The sequence below is a fragment of the Saccopteryx bilineata genome, chromosome 3 (assembly GCF_036850765.1).
Source record: "Saccopteryx bilineata isolate mSacBil1 chromosome 3, mSacBil1_pri_phased_curated, whole genome shotgun sequence".
In the NCBI taxonomy this organism is placed as follows: domain Eukaryota; kingdom Metazoa; phylum Chordata; class Mammalia; order Chiroptera; family Emballonuridae; genus Saccopteryx; species Saccopteryx bilineata.
Genome location: NC_089492.1, coordinates 188220450 through 188238608, shown reverse-complemented (window position 1 = coordinate 188238608; position 18159 = coordinate 188220450). Strand labels below are relative to the sequence as shown.

At 43.6% G+C, this 18159-nt stretch overlaps 1 protein-coding gene across 5 annotated transcripts in view; it reads right to left on the bottom strand.

The window, feature by feature from the left end:
* Positions 1-6266: 6266 nt before the first annotated feature.
* Positions 6267-18159, bottom strand: part of CDYL (chromodomain Y like) — a 230297-nt gene continuing 218404 nt past the window's right edge. For all 5 annotated transcript variants that reach the window (XM_066268399.1, XM_066268400.1, XM_066268401.1 and 2 more), the window contains 2 exons: positions 8809-8952; positions 6267-7168 (listed from right to left, as the gene is read on the bottom strand). In XM_066268399.1, the coding sequence (XP_066124496.1) occupies positions 7010-7168; positions 8809-8952 (303 nt within the window). In that variant the 3' untranslated portion in view covers positions 6267-7009. The remainder of the gene's footprint in view (positions 7169-8808; positions 8953-18159) is intronic.

Here is an 18159-nt window from a genome sequence, read left to right as displayed (position 1 = left end):
CACATATTGCTAGCTGTGGAAAAGATCAAAATTTAGAATTTAAGGTTCAAGTTCTACTGAATGCATTTTGCTTTCACACCATCATAAAGTAAAAGAATTATAAGTCATACCATCATCGTAAGTCAGGGACTGTCTGTATTTGTATATATAGTGTGTCCATAAAGTCATGGTGCACTTTTGACCGGTCACAGGAAAGCAACAAAAGATGATAGAAATGTGAAATCTGCACCAAATAAATGAAAGACTTTCCCAGTTTCATACCTATTCAGTGCAGTTTGATGTGGGCTCATGCACAGATTTTTTAGGGCTCCTTAGATAGCTATCCCATATAGCCTCTACAGACTTGTCACTGACTGATGGCCTACCAGAACAGGGTTTCTCCACCAAACTGCCAGTTTCCTTCAACTCCTTATCCCACCGAGTAATGTTATTCCTACGTGGTGGTGCTTCATTATAAACGTGCCGATATTCACATTGCACTTTGGTCACGGATTCGAATTTAGTGAGCCACAGAACACACTGAACTTTCCTCTGTACCATCCACATCTCGACTGGCATGGCTGTGGGCTGCTCCGCTGTATACACGGTATTACGTCATCATCTGCGCATGCGCACATGCTGCCACATCATCCTACAGAAACTAGGAGGGTTTTCCTTTCATTTGGTGCAGATTTCACATTTTTATCATCTTTTGTTGCTTTCCTGTGACCGGTCAAGAGTGCACCATGACTTTATGGACACACTGTAGTATTGTGAAATGATCACACAATAAGTCTAATTAGAATCCATCACTACACAGTTACAATTTTTTTTCTTGTGATGAGAACTTTTAAGATCTATTCTCAGCAACTTTCAAATATACAATATAGTATTACTTACTAACTCTAGTCACCATGCTGTACATTCCATTCCTATGATTTATTTCTTTTTAATTCATTTTTTTTTTAGAGGGGAGAGGGAGAGAGAGAGAGAGAGAGAGAGAGAGAGAGAGAAGAGACAGAGAGAGAAGGGGGGGAGGAGCTGGAAGCATCAACTTCCATATGTGCCTTGACCAAGCAAGCCCAGGGTTTCAAACCGGCGACCTCAGCACTTCCAGGTCGACGCTTTATCCACTGCGCCACCACAGGTCAGGCTGATTTATTTTATAACTGGAAGTTTGTCTTCTTCCTGCCACCCCACCCCTCCCACCCACCCCCATTCTGCCCCTGACAACTACCAATTTATTCTCTGTATCTATGACCTTGGTGTTTTGTTTTTTAATTCCACATACAAGTGAGACAAAATTTAGGTACAATTTACCTTCCTCCTCGGACTTAACTTGGCGTAATGCCCTCAAGGTTCATCCATGGGGCAAGTGGCAAGATTTCATTGTTTTCTTATGGCTGAATAATATCCCATTGTTTATATTGTTTTCTTTTCCAATTGCCCTGGCTATATAACCTTCAATACAATGTTGAACAGAGTGGCAAGAACAAACATCTTTGTCTTGTTTTTTATTTTAGGGAGAAAGCTTTCAATCATATCATTAAGTATGATGTTAGCTGTGGGTTTTTCATAGATGTCCTTTATCAAGCTGAGGAAATGCCTTTCTATTCCTAGTTTCTTAAGTGTGTGGATGCTGGATTTTCAAATGCAATTTTTTCCCTGCACTTTATTGAGATAAATATGTGGTTTTATCCTTTATCAATATGGTGTATGTATTACATCGACTTTTGTATGTTGAACCAGATTTTCATTCCTGGGATAAACCCCACTTGGTTGTGGTAAGTTTTTATTTTATTTTAATTTTTTATTTATTCATTTTAGAGAGGAGAGGGAGAGAGAGAGGGAGAGAGAGAGGAGAGACAGAGAGAGAGAAGGGGGGAAGAGCTGGAAGCATCAACTCCCATATGTGCCTTGACCAGGCAAACCCAGGGTTTCGAACTGACGACCTCAGCATTTCCAGTTCTACGCTTTATCCACTGTGCCACCACAGGTCAGGCCAATGGTGTGTAAGTTTTAGATGGTGCCAAATTATTTTGTTGAGGATTTCTCTATTTATATTAATAAGGGACATTGATTTACAGTTTTCTTTTCTTGTGATGTCTTTGTGTGATTTTGGTAATAGAGTAATACTGGCCTTGTAGAACAGGTTAAAGTGTTACTTCTTTTTTGGGAAGCATATGTGAAGGATTGGTGTTGATTTCTTTCTAAGCATTTGATAGAATTCATGTGTGAAGCAATCTGGTCCTGAACTTTTCTTTGTGGTAAGTTGATTACTGATTCAATTTCTTTACTTGTAGGTACATTCAGGGTTTCTACTTCTTCTTGAGTCAGTTTCAGTAGTTTGTGTCTGTCAAGGAATTATTTCATCTCATGTAATTTAGTTGGCATACAATTGCTCATAATATTCATTTCTGTAGGGTTAGTAGTTAGTAGTATTCTTCTCTCCTTTTACTCTATTTTAGTAATTTGAGTATCCTTTTTCCCTTGGTCAGTCTAGCAAATCTTTTCAAAGAACTTTTGATTTACTTGGTTTATTTCTGGTCTAATCTTTTCTTTCTTCCTTCTGCTTGCTGTGGGTTTAGTTTGCTCTCCTTTTTCTAGTTTCTTAAGCTAAAAGGCTAGCTTATTGACTTTTTACTTTTCTCCTTTTTAAAGATAGGTGTATTATTTTTTTCATTTTCATTTTCATTCATTTCTAAATATTTTCTAATATCTTCTAAAGGTTTTCTCTTTACTGTTTAGAAATGTTTAATTTCTACATATTTTAAAGTTATCATTAATTTCTTTCCCTTACAGTTGAAGGACATATTTTGCATTTCAATCCTTTTGAATTCATTGAAACTTGTACTGCCTAACATACGGTCTATATTGGGAAATGTTCATGTGCACTTAAGAGAGTATATTCTGCTGTTGGGTGGAGGGTTCTATAGCTGTGTATTAGGTCTTCAGGTTTTATAATGTTCAAGTGTTCTATTTCCTTGTTGTCTAATGGTTTTCCCCAGAATGTTCCATACAGATGATATTTATTTCTGTTTTAGAATACAATGTATAATATAGGAAAATAGAATTATTCATTAGCCTTTAGCTTTTATTCCTTACAAATGCCTCTATTAAGCAATTCACTAGTCACTAGGGACAATATAGCTCTAAAATAGTTTTGAAATACTGATTTTTTTTACCCCACTGAAAAAGTAACTTTTAAACCAATGTTCAAATTATCCAATGCTATTTTCACCAAAGCAGACATTTGTGTCTTCAGAGACACTCAGAATATTTCCCATAGAACAGAAGAGTTTCTTGGAATATTGTTAGCCCTTCCCCTGGGCCAAACAGTGAGGGTGTTTATTTCTAAAGAGTGGACTAGTCTGGCTCCTATAGATGCAGAAATAGTTGTAGACCGTCAAAATCCTGTTAAGTCCAACCTCCACTTGAAAGAAGTCCTAAATCTTGAACTGATAAGCAGGCTTAAACCACTCACTTTGCCCAACTGCTGGACTTCCGCCCACAGAACCACAGGCCCATGGGAGACCAGAATAGACTGGACTTCCATGCCACCTTCCTGCCCATCCCCAGCCTTGGACACAGACAAGTCAAGCTACTTGTCCTGGCCAAATACCCTGGATACTTGTATCTCAGCATAGAAGTTGTGATTTCATTGGTATCGTGTGCAGTCCCAAGGGTTTTTCAAAGCAGTCCAGGCGACTAACATTCAAGGTTTGACAACCATTGCTCTACACTTCCCAGTTTTTGCCTCAGTCTGATTTTGGTAAGTGAAGCCATTGAGGAAGGCAGGCACACATAGCATGAAGCTGTATGATGGGAAAGTCACCTGGGGCCCCTCTGGTTGTTTCCTCATGTATAAACAGGTGTAATGTCACAGATCCTCTCCCACTCATCTGGGCTTTCCTACAGGGCCTATGGTCCCTGAGGACTGTTTTCACCTACCCCAAGTTTCTCCTTTTGTAGAAGGGAGGGCTCCCCCAGCATAGTCTGGAAGACATTAGTGTGCCCTGTAGGACAGGAGGGGTATGGGCTGGGAATGCTTGTTACAATATAGAAAGGTCAGTGAAGTCACCTGATAGGCTAGCTGGCCCAAGATTTGGGGGAAGCAGATGAGACTGAGCTCCCCAAGGGCTGTGACAGACACAGTTGACAGTTGTGTCCTGGGCTGTCCCTCTTGTGTGTCACTATTTGGTAAGTACCAATTCAACTGCAACATGTTTTCCTTCCTCTGGAGAAGGTTTAACAGTTTGTTCATACTAGTGAACAGGTCATGTACAGATGGGTTGAAGCCTGTGATGTGGCCAAAGGAGAGCTGGTCAAGAAGGCTGGCCCTGGACCCTCTCGGCCCCTTTACCTGGAGACTCGGGGTAAATAAACCCAAGGTGAACCCTTCCTCACTTTTGACCAAGTAACAGGGGCCAAGAGGAACCACATGAGCAGCCCCAAGCCAGGTGCTCTTGCCGTCTCTTTACATTGTGGGTATGGAGTTCTCTCAAACATCTGCAAAGTTTGAGTTCCTTTGATTTCTTTTGTCTTCAGTAGTTTTCTTGCCAGGAATGTCAGAAACTAAGGCAGACTACCAAAAGACTTGACAGCTCTCATTTTGTAGAGTGATTATATATTAAACAAAATATATAGCACACATCAATAAATATTCTCTGAAAATTGAGTATCCTCAAAAAAATAAATCACACGAGTGAACAGTCTAGAATAGCACCTGGCGGTAACTGGCGTGTGACTGCTAGCCGCTGTTGCTATCACAGCTGAGGAATCAAGGCCAAGGCGATGGCCTGGCTGAAGCCCTCGGTGGGCACCTCCGAGGGCTGAGCAGTGTTTCACAATCCAGGGGCTGGGAAGCACTAAGGGAGGGGACTTGATAAACAGAACTCAAGTTTTTTTGTACATATCCTTGTAACCTTTTAAAAGCAGACAATAGATGTTTTTGACATACTGTTCCATAACATGCCTCTCTTTCACCCAAGGTTTTAGAAATATTTCATTCCTTTTCCACAGCAGTGTGGTTGTGGTATAATTATTTAACACCAACCCTGTTGGTGAACATGTATGCTATTTCCAACTTTTCACTATTATGAACAATCCTGGGATGAATTGGTCCCTGGGCCCAGTGTTTCATACTTCAGGCTCCTATCTATAAAACATGAATGAAAACATCTCTGTTATAGGTTTGGGTAGAGAAAGCACAGTAAGTTACAACTCTCTGTTCACAGATTAAAAACGCTCTTAAATTCTCTTGATACTGATTCAAAGATATAAATCACAGCAAGCTTGTATGTGATACTATATAATTCAAAATAGGCAGAACTAGGTAATATATATTAGAAATATGCTTCTTTGAGAGAGAAACAACAGGACAAGTGACACAAAACTCAGAAAATGAAATCAGTAACCTGGAAAGGGTGGGAGACAGACTTGGGAGGACATTGGTCATAGGCTAGCTCCTCCCTAGGTGTAGTTTACACAGTGGTTCATTATTCTTTGTACTGTACCAGTGTTTTATGTCCACATGAGAATTTCACATAAAAAATTATACATTCCATAAAAACTTCACAAGTGAAGATCAGAAACATTTCAAATGTGTTAAGAAATATTAGTTTTATTTAACCAGTTTTCACAGCTGAATATTTATTCTATAAAAACTTTACAGATTGTACAGTTTATATATATTTCAAACTACTGAACGAAATAGGTCCCACAGATGCAAAAATATTGCACCAACCAATCCAAGGGAAAGGCAGGTTTACACACTGCACAGCTCTCCACACAGCCAGGAGGTGGTCGGTTCTAAGTATAAACTTCAAAACTGTACAAAAATAAGGTTTTGATTTTATTTCACTCTTCATACATTCAATATGATTGCAAGCTCAGAAGCCTAACTAATAATAGGCATCTGTAATCAAGAATCAGTCCCCACTCCTGAAAGGAATGCAAATGTCTATGTACACAGGTCACCCTCGGACACCAAGTTGTTCTCAGCATATTGTATAGACTTGAAAGCAGAGACCAAGAACATTACACATCGAATATAAGGTAGTTCTTTTTTTTAAAGGAGTTTCTGCATTTAATAGTGTGCCAAAAGAATTTTAACTTATTAAATAAAATATATTCTAAGTGAACCTAAAAAATATACTTTATAAACATAAAAATACTTTTTTTGGTGTAATATAGCAATCATATCTGCAAATAGAAAACCAAAATTGTGTATAAAGTAGTATTTCTCACCCAGCAACAAGAAGCATTGTAGTTATTTTTTCAAAGGATTGAAGAAACTATTTAAATCCTACTAAGACTAACTTAGAACTTCGATATTCATACTTAAGCTATTCAATGATTCACTGATACTGTAGAACAAACTTTCTTCTAGAGACAGTGGTTTCTTCATGTTAACTGGGTAAGAGCAGACACATAAAAAAGAAAAAACCAACTGATTTTTTTTCAGCATAAATCCTAAGTGTACTTATTTGAAGACATGCTCATCTGTGGATCTGTCATCAGAAATATCCTAAAAGATAAGTCTTGCTTTTAATTTAGATTTTCATCTGAGGTGTCTGTACCTTCTTGGAGACAAAAGCACATCTCAGATCTTTCTGTATCTCTATTTGGGGAGGGTTGGTGAGGCCTTCTAGTACTTCTTTAAAATCTGTTCTATAAAGAAAAGAAACATTCCAAACTTTTCTGTCACCCTAAACCAGCAGAACACACTTTTCTTCTTTTTTATACAGTACAAGCCAAAGATAACAAAAACGAGAGCTTCAAAAAGTTGCCTAGACGCTCCCCATACAGAAGTACTTTCATACTTCTGTGTATGTTAAGTATAAAATAATGTTTGGACAAAGGAGTTTTGTAGTTATTTATTTTAAAGTTACAGTACTTAAAAACTCCTTGATAATAAATAGCCTGGATGTTTCAAGTCCTGCTTCCAAGTGTGAGCTGTGAGGATGGATTAGGGCACCTTGGAGCCCCTGCTCTACAATTCCAGTGTCATCAGCAGGCAGCCTGCCAATCAAAACTCATCTATCTTCCTCTGCAGGTATTTCAACATGGAGTCCATCCCTTGGGCGGAGCCCCAGATTTTCTTCAGCACCTCGCACTCCCTCTCGTTGGCCTGCTCCAGCTCTGTCTTCATGTTGCAGCGTACCAGGGCTTTGGACTCCTCGAGCACCTGGACCAAACGACATGTGGGCAGTCAGCAGGGTGTGTAGCTGGAAGCTCTGGCTCCCATTCATCCCCACGTTATCAAAGGCCATTATCAAACTTGAGTAATGACCTATTAAAAAAACTACCTGGCCCTGGATGGTTGGCTCAGCGGTAGTGTCGGCCTGGCTGGCAGGAGTCCCGGGTTTGATTCCCGGCCAGGGCACACAGGAGAAACGCCCATCTGCTTCTCCACCCCTCCCCCTCTCCTTCCTCTCTGTCTCTCTCTTCCTCTCCCGCAGCCAAGTCTCCATTGGAGCAAAGTTGGCCCGGGCGCTGAGGATGGCTCTGTGGCCTCTGCCTCAGGTGCTAGAATGGTTCTGGAGTGACACCCCCTGGTGGGCATGATGGGTGGATCCTGGTCGGGTACATGCGGGAGTCTGTGAGTCTGTCTGCCTCCCTGTTTCCAACTTCAGAAAAATACAAAAAAACCCAAACAAACAAAAACAAACAAACAAAAACTACTCGACATTTTCAACATCAGGTCTAATATATGTATAAAGTGTATTTAACACTAGATATCAAATTCTTAACTTCAAAATGGTTGTAAAACTATCTGGAAAAAGTGCTGCACTATCTCCACGGGTGACCCTTCCCCAACATCAAGACTGGCGTGACCCCACGCTGCTGTGCTGCTCGATGAACTCTGAGAATGCCTACTGAGGGGGTTTTCTAACCAAAATTCAAGTTTTTAAAAAAGATTAAGGTTACTTTATCTTTAACCTTTACTTTACTTTATTTATTGCTTTTAGAGGGGAGAAAAGGAGAGACAGAAACATCAGTTTGTTCCTGCATGTGCTCTGACTGGGGATCGTACCCACAACCTTGGTGTATTGGGTTGATGCCCTAAACAACTGAGCTATGTGGCCAGGGCCAGTATTTAATTTTAATAATGAGGGTTGCTCATATGTTTGGGATAGCTTAAAGCAGCAATTTTCAACTTTTTTTTCTTAAATCTTAAATTACTAAAATTCTGTGGCACACTAAAAAATGTATCTTTTGTCAATCTGACAAAAAAGAAATAGCTATAATTTTGATTCTGTCATACTGAATGGCTATTGTACTGGCTGTTGTCATTTTTTTATTTGATAATCAAATGGAAAAGAGGTCAGCTCCCCAGACTAGGTATTTCATATTTTTAAAATTCTTGTAGCACACCTGTTGAAATTTGCTGCTTTAGAGGGGAGTTTGGTCAGTTAATATATCAAATAACACTTAATCTTATAATTTGTCAAGAGCAACTTCATTAAATATTATTCAGCACATTTATTAAACAAAACTTAGGTCCACCACAGGGGGAAAAACCACAATTATCTGAAAGGGCTTTGAGAACAACTTGCATAAATGTTTTCTGCAGACTTTTATAGGGTCATTTTTAAGTTACTAAACTTGAGATTGAAAACGCTTTCCTTAAATTCTTAAGCTTGCAGAGGAAGGCCAATGCATACAGATCTGAAGTAGCTCCATCCATTCTCTTCCCACCAGTGTTTCCCAGGAAGGCGCTGTGCGGGGGCAAAAATGGAGGACTCGGGAAACACTGTGAAATGTGTAGGCTCTCGGCAGAAAAAGGTCATGGGAAATAAAAACAAAGAGAAATAATTGACATACAACTGGATTGCACGAGGCCAGCTCCTTAATGCGGACCATGACTTCTTGGGTGAAGGTCCCAGGCCAGAACACCTGCGAGACCAGGCCCTTGCCGCACGCCTCCTGTGCTGTCAGCTTCCGGCCACTGAGCAACATTTCATTTGCCTGAAAGAAAGAAAGGGTGATACCCATGTAAAATTTAAAGAGGAGGTACCCAGAGAAGACCCAACCCAAAATTCATCCCTTTAAATTCAAACCAAAGATAAGCATTGAATGTGTCAGTCCGTGGGGACTCCCAGCACAAGCCCCAGGGCTGCACGCACAGCGCACCATTCTAGCTGAGAATGGACCCGGCAACATACAATCAACTACATGAACGAATGATAGTAACATACTACCAGTAACTACAGAAAGAATGTAAAAGGCTTGTTTCATGATGTAATACAAGATGAGACTGACTTAACCAAGAAATCTAAATTAGAGAAGACCTACTTGTTAATTTGAAATTATACTGGCATGTCCCTTTCCACCTGCCTCCTCCTCCCAATATGTAAACTCATTTAATTCATAAAACAGTTTCCTGGCAAACGGAAGCAGAAGCAAAGCTAGAAAACTTCCAATTTTAGGGACCTGAACCAGTCACAAACGAGTACACAGTGTAAATGTAGAAACAACGTTCTAAGGGCGGTGCTGCCTTGCTGGAGTAGAATTTAGGAGGCCACATTTGATTGCCCTGGACAAAGGTCTCCACACAGTGTGCATGGAATTCTCTATCAATCTAATGATAGGTTCACACATGCTGAAATAAAGGAAAAGGGGGAGAACATCGATCTGACAAAGAAACCTCACACTCTTCTAATGTGACAATTTTCTGTCTTGCATAGGTAACCCTTCTGATGTTTTCTGGTGGTCATGAAGAAGCTCTGAACTCAGTAAAACACACTTTTGGTCGGTGACCTTCTTTTCCAAAAGCGAAAATCATTGTTATAAAGAGGCCTTGATGTATTAAGTATATCTCTCAGTTGACAGTACGTGTACTTTCTGCAAATGCATCTAGATAGTTAGCTGCACATGAAATGCACGGCTTAGCCCATGCACAAGGGCTCGCAAAGCAAACGTCTAGCTGACTTACCACCCTTTCAACACAGATATGACAGAAAACGGCTGAAGAACAGGGTCTTCAGAAGGACTCCAAGTTCTCAACACTTACAACTCACTTTAATTCCAAAGTGGAGCCTGATATTTGAGTAAGTCTTAGACAAAGCCGTGAGTGTCAGAAGAGTTTGGAGATGTTCTACAACACCCTAAACAGCCACTTCTCAGTAAAAAGGTCTAAATAAACAATGGATTTAAATATTTGACTTAACCTTGCCATTAGCTGTTAAGATAGTTCTTTTTAATACAGGGACAGAGAGAGGGATAGATAGGGATGGAGAGAGATGAGAAGCATCAATCATCAGTTTTTCGTTGTAACACCTTAGTTGTTCATTGATTGCTTTCTCATATGTGCCTTGACCAGGGGCCTTCAGCAGACTGAGCAACCCCTTGCTCGAGCCAGCAACCTTGGGTCCAAGCTGGTGAGCTTTTTGCTCAAACCAGATGAGCCTGCGCTCAAGCTGGCGACCTCGGGGTCTCGAAACTGGGTCTTTCGCAACCCATTCCGACGCTCTATCCACTGCACCACTGCCTGGTCAGGCTTTTTTTTTTTTACTACTTTTTAAAATTTATTTTTAATTTATTGGAATGACATGGTTGGACAGGTTTCAAATATACAACTCAAAATAACACCATTTATGCATGCATCGTACATGCCACCACGGTCTGTGCCAAGCACAGTCTCTTTCAACCCCCATTCCCCAACTTGCCCTCCCCTCCCCCTACCCCAAATGGCCCCTTTCCTTGGGCTATTGCAACCCCCTGTATATGATTTTTGGCTAACCACTTTACCTTCTTTTATACAGTCCCCTCTCACCTGCCCTCCCTTCTGACAGCTATCCATCTGTTCCATGTGTCCATGCCTCTGTTTTGCTCATCAGCTGACTGTGTTCATTAGATTCCATATATAAGTGAAATCAGTGTATTTGTCTTTCTCTGCCTGGCTTACTTCACTTAGCACAATAGTCTCCTGGAGATTATGCTAAGACAGTTCTTCTAAAGGCAGATCCAAATGCAATGGGAAAGGGTAACAGGAGTTCCTGATAGAAATTTGGTGGGCAGGGCGCTATGGTGACAGAATTTTCACTTCCTTGTTCACTTTCTTTTACTCTCAATATACAGTAAAGACAACACTACAACTAAATCAAATCATTTAGATTAAGTGTGAAGTATGTTCTCAAGATCAGCCTTAACTTAGCTTGGGTAGTGAATATGAGTCCGCTGCCCCAAGTGCACGTCGGGAGCAGGGAGTGAAGAACAAGCCTCCCTCAGGTTTCCTCTCCTGCACCTCCATGGGCCTCTCTGCTCTCCCAGTCACTTCTTCCAATGTTATCTTTTTGCCATCTGGAGGTCAGCCCGACCACTACTCTATTCTCTCCTGTCTTTCACTTTCTTTTCTTGATTCTCCCAGGCCTGGTGCCAGTCAACTGTGCCGACAGCAAGTCAGGACAATCCTCTCCTCCAGTCAGCGAGCTGTCCTTGCCACCCATCTGCCTTTCAGAACTGGACTGACTCCATATTGGCTGCCACTGGAGATTCTTCTCTGCTCAGTTTTCTATTTCCCAGCTGGTTAGATGTGCAGGACATTCTGAATTTACCCAAAAGTATGAACGATGGGACTAACTCAATGTTGTTAAAGCTTTTTCATGGTTTAAAATACAGTTATCAGGTAAAACCATTAGGAAAAAATTCCCTTGCTAGTAAGATCAGTAGGATTAAATATACTCAAGTTGAATGGGTATGTTCTCATACACTCAATTTCCAGCAGTTTTAAAATGAGAAGTTTCTAACTTCTACTCAAATAACAGATTTGCAAAGATAAGGCCATTGGGAAATTTATTAGATTTCCTTTTCTTTCAAGATGGCCAACTGAACCAGAAACTAAAGGGACCACCCACAAAAATATCCAATGCGGTCAAAACTGTCCAACTGTTTTATAAAAGTTATAGTATAACTATGCAGGGTGGAGGAGGGTATAGGGGGAGATAAATGGTGATGAACAAAGACTTGACATGGGGTGGTGAACACACAATAAGGTGTACAGAGATGTGGAGTAGAATTGTGTAGCTAGTCTGGAATCTATAATTTTGTTGTCACCCCAATACATTTAAAAAAGAAAATTATAAATGACCAAAAACAGTACCAGAAAATAAAAATATCAAATTTTAGAAGTTAAAATTTGATCAACCAATGATCTTATAAAAAGAAAAACTACAAAGATAAATGATAAATGCAGAAGGGGCGTTCAGTCAAAAAGATCACAGTAGGAGTGTGGTGAAGCATCTAGACTAGCCTTGGGGGAGGGGTGGGGAAGCTTCAAATCTCAAGGCGGCAGCTAGCTGCTCTCCACTTACTCCCGCTGACTTGTCTCTAAGCTTCCCAGAGGACAGCTCTCCACTGTGAACTCAGGACAAGGATGTCAGGGGCGAGGGCTGCCGGTTTACAGACCGGAGTCTGTGTTTGTCAGCTTTGTGCTCCCCTCAACGAAGGCTCCTTCAGCCATCAGTCACAGCGTCTAACACTTCCCTGAGTGAAAAGGCTCAGAGTCAGTCTTTGAGACAGGACTGTGACTTTGCAGGGTCTGCCTCTGAGCAGACAGACATACTGCATGTTCACTAGGCTCAAGGAGGACTCAGCTGTAGAAGATTATCCTCCTAAACTAACGTATAGCTTGACTACAGCTTGGCTCCAAGATCTCAGTCCCTGCAGTAGACACAAGAAAAAGATGCTTTCCCAGCTTGTTTGACCTGCTTGCTATTTTTATCCTGATAACACGATCACTTTAGCTCATCGCACTGCAGAGTTTTGCTCATAGCAAGTGGGGAAAACCAAACTTGTTTTAGTCTTGCATTAGGCTACGAAAACTCATACTAAATGCTTATGAAAGGAATTTCATCATTTGGGCAGTCACTTTCTTTTTTTTAATTTTTTTTTTTTTTTTCTTTTTCTTTTTCATTTTTCTGAAGCTGGAAACAGGGAGAGACAGTCAGACAGACTCCCGCATGCGCCCGACCGGGATCCACCCGGCACGCCCACCAGGGGCGATGCTCTGCCCACCAGGGGGCGGTGCTCTGCCCATCCTGGGCGTCGCCATGTTGCGACCAGAGCCACTCTAGCGCCTGAGGCAGAGGCCACAGAGCCATCCTCAGCGCCCGGGCCATCTTTGCTCCAATGGAGCCCTGGCTGCAGGAGGGGAAGAGAGAGACAGAGAAGAAAGCGCGGCGGAGGGGTGGAGAAGCAAATAGGCGCTTCTCCTGTGTGCCCTGGCCGGGAATCGAACCCGGGTCCTCCGCACGCTAGGCCGACGCTCTACCGCTGAGCCAACCGGCCAGGGCTGGGCAGTCACTTTCAACAAGAGTTGTCACAATACAACTCACCTCAATGTTTTTATTCATGTTTCATATAGAGGCTTCAGTCAGATACTCTAACCAAAAAGTGCAGAATTTACATTTAGGCTCTTTGTTCCAGCTTTAGAGCAGACTTCCTCAAGAGGGACATTACAGACAGTCCGGCCCGATAAAGGCACGTCAGTGTGGATGATGTCTTGTGAGTTGTAGGATGTTAGCAGCACCCTGGCATCTCTCACTAGCATCGCCTCTGCTGGGACACTGAGTCTCTAGACATTGCCACATGCCCCCTGGGGTGGAGGATGGGGCAAATCTCCCTGGTTGAGAATTACTGCTCAGATGGCACCAGGATTTCACAAGAAACAAAAAGTGATGATTTTTCAAGACTTGTCCACTGGGCTCAGAGATGAGTGAAGAGTAGGCACTCATTTTGTATTATCTTTAAGCTACTTATGGATCTTCTGAGCACAGCGAACTCTAGGACCACCACCCTTTGGTAGTGTTTGGCCCAAAGGCTCCACTTCCAAACTGCCTTTGCCCAAATGTGTTTAAATGTTGAGACTGTTTAATCCTTCCCCCATCTGCCCTTCCTGTATATGCGCATCAAGATCACAAATCTACTAGATCATCCAGTGAGCGGACAGGATCCATTATGTCAATCTCTTTACAGCAATTCAAAATGAGCGGGAAATGGTTTTACTGATGATCATGAGTCTTTACTTAGAGAATAGGTAGTAACTGTTAGTAAACAACCTATTTTACAGTAATAACTCAAACTTAAAGTAATTTTCCTGACAATGACTCTTTACTACCAGACTCAGGTACTGTTAGGTGGATGCAGTGCAGTAGAAATGACAAGACAGATAACCTGGACATGTCCACACTTCACCTGAAATAAATGGAGACACAGGTAACATGGACATGTCACCCAGACCCCAGTCCAAGTCATACTTGCTGCCCAGCCTCCAGGCAGCCTCACTCACAAGGCAGGCAGGCCCTTCTGGGCACCGCTGCACCCAGTGGCTGAGTGCGGGCCAGGCACGGAAAACATGTGCTGCCACAGATGCCCCAGAGCCCCCTTCCTCACCCTCCACAGCTCAGCTAAACCTTCGTCAGCACTGTGCCACAGCTCGCCTCGCCCTTGCCGAGTCCTGCTTCCTCTTGGCCCCACCACAGCGTATGATACCTAATCCATGTCCCGTTTGTCGTATTCCCCCAGACCTCTGCTTCTCTAGACATCACTTGTGCCAGGCGGGAGTGGAAGCAATGGTGAAAGGCTTTACTGAGCACTAGCTCGCTGGCAGAGACCTTCCTGGACTTGGAGGAACACCCACAGAACCCGCACAGGTGAGGGTCCAAGAGCTACAATTCTCACAGGTGATTGGATAGTAACTGGCTAGATAAGTGTCGACGACACAAGCAGGACTCCCAGGTAGCAAGATGGCAGAGGAAGATGAGACCTGCACCCAGGCCTAGGACTTATTAGGCAGATAGATGGTCAAGCTCTGGACAAGACTGACCATTCACACAGAAGCTCTGTTTGGCTGTGAGGGAAGGGGAGGGAACTTGGTATGGGGACTTCTGGGTGGATGCCCCCAAACTCTGAACCCCAGACTCCTCTGATCCTTCATAAATGGCCCACTTATCCCAATTAAGGACAAGTGTTGCCTCAACTGCTTGAAGACAATGCAGAAATCTCTCCACAAGACAGCATCACTTCCCTAACACCTTGCCCATCTGACACAGCTGGAAAGTGCTGGTGGAGCTGGGAGAAGACAAGGGACTGAATTCTAAGGGCTCTTGACTAGGTGGCAAACCAGGGTTGGACAGGTCAGTTCACTAATCTGGATGTGCTCCTAAACTACAAGACTTAACATGCTGGCAAGTGCCCTCCTCCCCCGATATGCTGTGGTCTTGCTACTAAAATGGCATCAGGAAGCATGGAGACTGTGATGATGGTCCAGGCTGAGTGAATCTGTAATGCCAGAACTGCCGTGTCAACAGGGCAGAAGGTGGGACAAGATACCACGAAGAGCTTATGTCAGAGAGAGGATCAGGTCAGGTCCCTGGGGCTCTGGAGCAAGGCTGTGCCTTCTAGCAGATAAGTGCATGCCTTTTTAAGATATAATTCTGGTGTGTTCACTGGGCCCTGGGAGACAGAACACCTGGCTGTGTGACACCAAGTGAAATGTCCATCACAAGCTGCGTTCTATCAGGCCCATCATAAGGGTCAGGCAGGGCCAGCGGCAGAAGCACAGCTGGGATCAAGCACAAACACCAGAGAGCACAGGTGAGATGCCTAAGCAGGTGGCCCAGACCCACAAGTCACCCACACTGCTGCCCAGGGCTCTGCTTCAGTTAACACCTATGGCTGAATGGGAAACTTTCTGTGAACCAGCTTGGTTTATGGGAGGCTGGCTCAAAAGCACATGGGAGGGAAATGCTCTGAAATGGGACTGTGCCTGGTCATCTACCTGGTGTAGGAGATGTTGATCAGGGTTAGACTCCAGAGTGACCAGGGCAGTACAATGGTCTGGCTAAGCTGGTCAGGGGCTTGTAAAATTGGGGACACAGGGATCTGGGGAATAGGCATATGGATGCATGGCTAAGAAAGTGTGTAGACTGCTGTGTCATGTCAATGTCCCCCACAGAGGACCTGCCACAAAACAACAACAACAACAACAACCCCCCCCCCCCCCCCACTAAATATGAAAGGCAACCCGGGCCAGTATTGGCTGCTGGTCGACCCAGTGCTGGAGCTGCACATGAAGCCTCACAGCAGTGGACACCAGTGCCAAGCCACCTGCCTGTCGAGCACAGGCTGACTGTCTTCACAGGAGCAGACACTAAATACACTGGGTTTGGGTTTGCTTTCCTGCCGCCAGTCCTCAGGCAGCCTCACCCTGAGGCTCATGGGAGTGTCTGGACCACTGACATGGGATGCCACAGGGCACAGTGCCAGACTAGAAGGTCCCCCTCACAGCAAAGGCAGAACGGGACTGGGTCTACGACTGCGGGTCCTCTGGAAAGTCTCCTTCAACCTCCAGGAGCTGTGAGCCTGACAGATCACTGTCTTCCTGTTCATAATACACAGCGTGCAAAGGCCCTGACACTATTCCATGTCTGCAACATGAAGGTCACCCAGGCCTGGGAGAGAAGTGGTGGAAGCAGACGTGGCCAAACCTATGACCCCTTCCAATGATCTGTGGAGTGATCTGTGCTTCTTCTCCTTACATCTCTGGCTCTGCTGGTCCCAGAGGGGGCACACTTTGCCAGCAGACACAATAAGGTCCTAGCGAACTTAAAGTTATGATCACTGCCTGAGCACTTGCTGTCTGAGCCCAGGGCTAGCAGGCAGGGGGGGGGGGGGTGTAAGGAACCCTAGAACCCACTAGGAATCTCTCAGTCCTCTCCTGCCAACGGGCTGAGCAGGACACAATGACCAAACCTCAGGGCTCCTAGGGACCAGGATCCTACCTACCACTAGGCCAGTCTGAGGCCAGCACAGTTGGTAAGGGGGGTGGTCTAAAACAGGAAGGGAGATCTGAAGGTGAGGGAGGGCTGAGACACTTTCTTCTTTTACATTTATTTTAAACTTTCTGTTCTGGGAGTAATTTTAGAGTTACTAAAGATTACAAAAGCAGTACAAACAGTTCCTGTCAACCCATCACCCAGCTCTCCCTGAACATTAACATCTTACATGACATTTTAGTCATCAAAACCATGAAATTTCCATTGATATAATATTCTTGACGAAACTATAAACTCTGCACAGATGCTGCAATCTTCCCACTGCTGTCCTTTCTCTGACCCAGGGTCCCGGGAAGCCCCCTGCTTTCGGGTCCCCCAGTCTTTGGCGAGTTCTCTAACCATGGCACTGTATAAGGACTGTAGACTGTGCCTCACCCCGGGCCTGTGTGGCGCTCCCAGGTGGAGGTGCTGCACGTCTTGCAGGACTCCAGCAGAGACACTGCGTCATTCAAAAGGGCAGCGCATGAGGCAGACCATGAGGTGTTATTTCTGGTGAATTTTAATTGCTCAGTAAAGGGGTGCCTGCCAAGCTTCTCCAGTTGAAAATTACTATTTTTTCCACCATAAGTAATGACAGGATGCAAATATCCTTTTTCTCATTGTACTTTCACCCACCAATTTTAACATCCAGGTGGTTCTTGCCTGCAACAGTTACCACCGTCTAATCCTCCTCCTCGAAGTCTTCCCCAGGAAGGGAGGCCTCTGGAACCTGGAGGAGCTGCCCCTGAACTGTAAGATGCAGATCCAAAGAGATGATAAGGGGTGGACCGTTGTGGACACAGGAATGTGCTATTCAGATCCATCACCAGGGAGCTCTTGCTGCCCGGCTGCTGGCAGTGCCACCAGCAGAGAGCACCCGTGCATGGGCAAAGTGCTCTTCCCAACAGCCCATGCTCAGGGATAATGGACAGAAAGGGTTCAGCCATTTTGGTCTATCGTCGACAGCTACAGCCAGGCCACATATGCCCCAGAGCTCCCATGGGGTGGCCAAAGCTTTGCTGAGCCTGCCTCACAGCTCGACTTCTACCCCTGTCCAGCTCTATTTCCTCCCTGACCCTTCAAACTGGTATTGGCTACCTAAGTTTTCCTACATGCCAAATGCCATTTCAGTACCTGCTTTTGGAGACACTACAGAAATAACTCAGAGTTGTTGCTGGTTTGGTTCCAGACCACAGCAAGAAAGTGAATATTGCAATAAAGCGATTCCTATGAATTTTTTGGTTTCCCAGTGCACATAAGTTATGTTTACACTATACTGTAGTCTGTTATGTGTGCAATACCATCTATCTAACAAAAATATATACATACCCTAATTTAAAAATACTTTATTTTTTAAAAA